At 34.0% G+C, this 7424-nt stretch overlaps 1 protein-coding gene across 1 annotated transcript; it reads left to right on the top strand.

Annotated features, from left to right (window-relative positions):
* The first annotated feature begins 792 nt into the window (after nucleotides 1-792).
* Nucleotides 793-5574, top strand: LOC127735042 (transcription intermediary factor 1-beta-like). The gene is made up of 2 exons (XM_052245130.1): nucleotides 793-859; nucleotides 3724-5574. The coding sequence occupies exon 2, from the start codon at nucleotides 3727-3729 to the stop codon at nucleotides 4903-4905; it is 1179 nt and encodes a 392-aa protein (XP_052101090.1). The 5' UTR covers nucleotides 793-859; nucleotides 3724-3726; the 3' UTR covers nucleotides 4906-5574.
* The last annotated feature ends 1850 nt before the right edge of the window (nucleotides 5575-7424 follow it).

The following is a 7424-nucleotide window of genomic DNA, read 5'->3' as shown; positions in this document are numbered from 1 at the left end:
AATCACAGAAATACAGACAAAGGAATTATGGGGGTATACGTCAACAACTCTAATGTACAATGAAACCAGAGGAGACTTCAGTAAGTCAGAATATGATCTACAACAATAGAACAATAGGTCAGTGTCTAAGTGTCTAAGTGTCTAAATATAAACGATATGAAATCCTCTTAGATCCTCGGTCTTGCCAACAGAGAGAGAGAGAGAGAGAGAGAGAGAGAGAGAGAGAGAGAGAGAGAGAGAGAGAGAGAGAGAGAGAGAGAGGGAGGGGGGACAAAAGGGACAAAAGACGGTATTGTCGGCGGATGAAGAGCTGTTTTATATCCAGTGGAGTATATGACGTATACCCCCATAATTCCTTTGTCTGTAATCTTTTAACCATATTCAGGATCATACCCTGTTAATCTAATATGGACATGGACATTGCCTTTTATTGTAGTTCCATTTTAAAAGGTGTCATTCCCCTGGAATTCAGACCGATCTGCCCATCTGAACACATTTTTTTTTATTTCAAGTCGACTGGTCTTTGCTATTTCCCTTTACATTCTTGTGCCTTGTGGTCAAGCAGCAAAGACCAAATTATATATATTTAGTTTTACTCTCCTCGACACTCGAATGACACAAAGGCAGATTCGTTAAATCGCATTTTACAAAGATAGATATTCATATCAATTAACTCATTGTATTAGATAATACATGTTGATCCTTATAATAATAATCAAGAATAAAATTATCATACAACTACTTAAAGGGTGTTGCATTAAGTTTGATGTTCAGTATATATCAACCTAGATTTACCTATTACTGACCTTCAGTATTGATAATGTCTTTTGGACATTAAACTTCCTTGCTATACAAGCAGGTTAATACATAGTTAACTTGTTATTTAGATTTTACTCATCGTTTAGATCATAGCTTCATACTGACTCAGAATGCTTGATAGGCTTAAGTTTATTTTTTGCTGCAGTAAATTTATAAGGACCTTTCACAGTATGCAAACAATCGGTTTTACAAGCCTTTACAACACAATCTACCCCCTTATTCAATAAGTTACAAATATCGAATTTCTGGACAAACCATTTGTGATCGCCCTCGTTTTTTACTTTGCAATTATGTGATACTGCGTTGGTGCTTGAGAGACCATTAAAATGGGATTTTTTTGGGGGATCAAATATACTCGTCAACGGAAGAAATAATGCATAATGTGTTAGATGTTAAACAGATCCTCCTGATCTGATATTCCCAATACCTTTCTTCTCTAGAAATAACTAAATATTAAGGTTAAAATGCAGTGTTTTGTTCTTAGAAAAAAATCATTAATACCATTAGTATTTAAATTCTAAAACTTATGTTTTACTATCGACTTCAGTATTTGTATCTAGTTTCAACACAGGATTTGAGATTTTTAAATAACATATTGAGGGTTTTTTTTTTGTGATTTTTGTGAATTTTCTTAAACTTCCATAAAGGGAATACCAAGTTCACCTAAACAAAATTAAACCAGGCCAATCCTCAAAAAGTATTTCAATCTCTATTTAATTATTACTATTGCGATTTCGTTGAGTACTCAGTTGAGGTTTTAACAATAAAATGACTTATTTCTATTCAGATGACCAAATAATAGTACCTGAAGATAGCCCAAAACCGCAATTTGAATATAAACTTTATATTTTGAGGAACGACCTACATTTGCCAGAATTCAACATTTTACATGTATTACGTTTGTGCGAATTAACATGCAATTTAAATAGAGATTTTACCCGGGTTTTAATCCTGAGAATAACCCCAACGTACAGATTATTTTTAAAAATTAAATATATTGATTAATATGTTATCAGGGAAGTATTTATTCGTTTAATATCACTACATGTGTGTAACTGCAAAGTCATGAATAATATACAGAATATATTTCCTGGAAAGGAAAATATTTTTCAACTCTATAGCAACACCGACAGTATATCCATCGAATATTAATATTCGTCTTACAGATGGGATCAACTCTATCACGAAGTCAATTTATACTTTGCACATGGATGAGCAGTTGGCGATTTGAGCTCAATCCTTCACATGTATGAATGCTGATAAAAAAGTTTAAATTAAGTTCAGTGTATCTTTTTTAAATTTTATCTTTTGTGTTTTATTTCATATATCAGAATATTTGATTTCTGAATATTTTTTTTATAGAAAATTGTGTTAAACCGCGCAAACGTAGTTACTTATCGGTAGGTAACTTTGGCTCAAACGTAATGCATTTTGTAGCGCAAACGCGGAATTTGATCGAGCAGCGTAATGCCCCTTCATATACAGGTATTTTTCTAACGAGTCCTTACGGATCGCACAAATTCACGGATCCTTATGATTTGGCCACTTTTACGACCGATTTAAGAGTTGTTACGAGCTAATTACGGTTTATTACGAGTAATTATGATAACTATGAGCAACTTACGGTCATTTTACGCGGAGCTTTTTACGGATTGGTACTAGTATATTACGAAATATTACTATTCATCGAAGCTTTAACGTGTTAATAACGACCTGTTAACGTGTTGTTACGAATAGATACGAGTTAGCTACTAGTATTTAATTTGCAGCTTTTATATCTTTCCACAAATCGTAGACAATACGTATAAATACGTAAAGTATACGCATCTATTCGTGACGTTCTCGTAACTAAACTTATGTGAAGTGCTAGACATAAAAACTCGTAAAAATGTAAAGCCATCGTAACACGACCAGAATGAAATCGTAAGCAACACGTAAGCACTCGTAAACTAACCGTAACAAATCGAAAAAAAAAAATTGCTTAGAGTCATTTCCGGATTCTTGCAAATAGTTAACCGTTGGGTTCGTGTTGTAGCGAGTGGTTTACGGAGTGGTTTACAATACTTATGGATTGTTACGAATAATTTACGGAAAAATAAAACCGTGGACAATCGTAAGAAGGTTTTTGACATGTCAAAAACTTTGTCTCTCCTTTCACGGATCCTTAACAGTGTCTGCGAGATGTGACGAGTAATTTGCGGATACCAGCGATTTATTAACAAATGCTTGCGATTGACTACGAGTTGGCGATCCGTAAGGACTCGTAAGAAAAATCCGTTTATGTGAAGGAAACATTACACACCGATTTGAAACATTACAATGTATAGTTATTCAATGTTTATACACTCTAATCAGTTAGGATCTGAAGCACTATGGTTATCTCATGATATTGGTCCCATATTTCATATGATCATTAAAGCATATGTTTGTTTAGTAAGCGATTCAGGCTCCTTTGAGGGGGCGTGATCATTTATAATTTGCCAAAATGAGTTAAGTTTTTATAATTCGGTATTACACATAACTGCATTAATATCAGTACTAAGCAACGATACCATAAAAAATAGAACTGGCAATTAGTGAAAAAAGTGAATAACGATTTTTCCACACAGCAATCAGTGCGAACCCCACTGCCCTTTTCCTTTTTCCTTAGACTTTGTAGGTTTCCTTTTTGTTGTTGTTGTTGGGGGGTGGGGGGTGGGGGGGGGGGGGGGGGGGGGAACATCATAAAATTATTTAAGGGATATGCACTAAACTATTTTCCAATGATTAAAGTTATCAATAATTACATTTGAAAAGAACTTGATGCTGTTGTTCCTTTCGAATTTTGCTGGAATGTCTTTAACAATGAACGGAAAATTTTACACCTTAAAGTAAGATCTTGATTAATATTTTTTGTTGTTATAGGTTATGGCGGCATCAAGTGGAACACTTTGTGACGTATGTGATTCTCAGCACTTAACGATAGACGCCATCTTCTGGTGCCTGGAATGTGACGAAGGTTTGTGTACAACATGCCTAAAGTATCACAATGCTTCCAAGTTGTCGAAAAATCACGAGGTCATCAGTGTCGACAACTACAAGCAGCTTCCGTCATTTATGACCAGCGTCCAACAATACTGTTCCGACCACGACAAAAAATACCAGCTTTACTGTTTACAACACGAAATTCCATGTTGCACGCATTGTGTTTCAGCAATACATAAAAAATGCGACTTAACGGCACTCGATGAAATTGTTAAAACTTCCAAAACATCCGCCTTATTTGACAATTTGGAACACAGTCTGAACGACTTAAAAGAAAATATAAAAAGGATAACAAAAGATAGAGTACAAAATTTATCAAAAGTTCATCAGAGCAGAGAGAAAATACAGTCTGAAATAAAGACGATGCGCGACAAAATAGATAAACATCTCGACCGTATCGAGCAAAAGATACTACAGGATTTGGGCGATGTGGAAAAGGGAGTTAACTCAGAGATACAGCACATTCATAATAAACTCCTAGAACATACTAAAACCGTAGAAGATCTAGAGGTACATATTTCTGCTATAAAGAAGTATGCATCTGACCTCCAGATTTTTGTTGGAATGAAGAAGGTTGAGACGGATATTGAACATGCAGAAAAGTTCGTGATGTCATTGTTGGAAGATGGTAGTCTACAACAGGTTGATATCGACTTTAAAATGGATCACAAACTGTTCGACATATTGTCCATTAAAGGGTATGGTAATATATCCCGTACTACGAGTTCCTCAGCAGTTGTCATGAAAACCGAGAAAAATAAACAAGCCCAGTACTTGGTCGCCCCTTCTAGAGCAACAAGAACAATTAATGATATTAACATTTCTTCACATAGGAAGGTTAAAATTACTAAAAATAATAAATACAGTTTATTCACAGGTTGTACTATCAGACCGACAGGTCAGATAGTTCTTGTTGATTGGAACTATGCTGATATCTTTATCTTTAACGAGAGCGAATCATTAGAATGTACAATAAAAGTATCACGAGGGCCTGTAGATGTGACTTGTATTGATGAGAAAACAATAGCAATTTCCCATGATAGGCATCCTTTACACAATTGAAATAATGAACTTATCTTCTAAACAAATACAGAAACAAATCAAAACTTCAAAGTCTTGTCGTGGTATAACAAATATACCAGGAAGGCTAATATATTGCACAAACATGACAGGTATTCAGTCAGTAGATTTTTCAGGTGATAATGCGTCCATTATAGTAAAGGAACCAGAGATGTTTGATTGTTATGTTACAGCGTCTGAATGTAAACTGTATTATACAAATTCTGCTACAAACACCGTCACATGTTACAACATCACAGGAGAGAAGGTTTGGGAATACAACGATACATCAGTTTTGAAGGATGTATATGGTGTTACTACTGACACGAACGACAATGTTTACGTTGCATCCTCTGGAAATAATAGTATCGTCGTTATTTCTCCTGATGGAAAACATGCAAGACGTCTTATAGGAGAAGAGGATGGCTTAGATCGACCGCTTGGTGTTTACCTAGACAAAACCAGGAACAATCTGCTTATATCGTGTTATGGAGACGTTCATATGTATAAGGTGTCATGAGAAAACGTACACTTTTCGATTTTTAAACATTAATAGTGTACTTTCATGTCTGCTTACTAGTTGCAAATTCTTTTCTAAGGGTCATATATATACCAAAGCCTATAACAAAAAAATTGAGAAATTTATTTTAGAATTAAAAATCATTTTATTCATGTATAACTTTATAAAAGCAGGATACACAAATTATTTTTGTCTGAAGACGTATCACTGCATGACAAGCAACGTTTTTGGTGAACACGCATTTCTTTCATTACATATGATACATATTTTTTATTACTAATAATGTGTCAATACTTCTGCTGGTTTACTATTACTGGGTCAATACTTCTGCCGGTAGATTGTATAAGTCCCCGATGGTAAATGCGACCAAACTACTCAATCAGATTGTGCTTGAATGAAATTCTGAATAGTTTACAAAAACTTTTGCAGTGACAAACCTTTGAAATTAGGGATAGTCTATTATATACGTACTTCTGATTCCGTGATTTGAAATAAGGTTGGCTGCACTTTTTAATCTCTTCGGTATTATCTGTAACTGTTCAGATTTTTCTCTCGATTATTTATAAAATGCGCATTGGTGAATCATATCATCATTCAATGAATGTTACTGATTAACATGCCTCTAATTTTGCCGATGAAGATACATGTATATGACGTTTAGACAAGTCTTGATATAAAACTGTTATCCGTGTTATTCACAAATGCAAGTGTCAATGATTCCACAGATTAAGTATAACGATACAAATAATTTAAATAAACTAAAAAAAAAATAAACAAATACATATTGTAATCCAACTTATTTTCGCGAGCAATTTATTTTCGTGACTTTCGCGAGAAGAAAAAGACCGCGAATTTAAATCGTCGCGAATATGTAAATCTTGGATCTTTTTTTATGTAAATACATCGAGTGATTTTGAAATCGGGAAATTAAATCATCGCGAACTGGGTTAGAAAGGGAGGAACTCGAAATTAAGTTTCCGCGAAAATAAGTTGCTTTACAGTATTTATTGATTACTTCCAATACTAGTTTATTATTTTAAGGTACATATTTCATATATCTACAAAGGCACAACGGCCAGTATGAGCTATTGCCATCATTAAATCTTGACATTATAATCATATTATCTGAAACCTCAGAAAACGGAATTTACTTGCCAGTGTTTTAAAACTATACCAGCTAGGTTAAAAGTGTAAACTGCAATAATCAGCATGACAAGTTGTATCCGTCCTGAAAATTGGAGAATAATCGAATAATCTAATTTAGTTGATTTTGAGTGATGGGCCTTGAAATAATGATTTTTTCCAATCTTTAGCAGTTATTGGCTGTTATTGTGAAAACTACGGGAGCTAGGTTAAAGATGTACATTGCAAAAATGATCATCACAACAAGATTTGTTACCTAAAATTTTTAGAAAAAAATGTAATTCTCTTTTTTAATTATTGCCACTGAAATTATACATTTTACGCAGTTTATTACTGATAGCAAGTAGGTTAAAAGTGTTAACTGTAAAACTGATCAGCATGACAAGGTCTATCTACTCTTAACATTTTACAATCCTTCTTTGGAGTTATTGCCCCTAAAATGTTTACTTTTACTGGGTTTTTTTTTGGCAGTTTTGGTTGTTTTCTAAAAAAGAATATAGAAGCTATGTTAAACATGTAGAAGTACAAGTCCTAATTATCAAATTTGCAATTTTTTACCTGGAGAGCGATATAGGCACAGGTGTACCTCTTGTTTAAATTGCTAATCCAAAGAAAATACAACAACAAAGTATGTCAAAATTCTTAGGAATGATGATTCAGAGACTCTCTATAAAGTATTCCGTACTGATTGGTGGACAACACAGCGGCAACGATGTCATTAATTTTCCCTCGAACCTATGTGAAATCGTATCTCATTTTCTCTCTCTCTCTCTGAAACAATGAAGGCAAACGAACCAAATGTTAGTCCATACTTTTAGCTTAACAAACTTAGTTACGATAAATTTTTATAGTGATTAAG

Source organism: Mytilus californianus, unplaced genomic scaffold (assembly GCF_021869535.1).
Source record: "Mytilus californianus isolate M0D057914Y unplaced genomic scaffold, xbMytCali1.0.p SCAF_3, whole genome shotgun sequence".
Classification (NCBI taxonomy): domain Eukaryota; kingdom Metazoa; phylum Mollusca; class Bivalvia; order Mytilida; family Mytilidae; genus Mytilus; species Mytilus californianus.
This window is presented reverse-complemented; position numbering and strand designations above follow the sequence as displayed.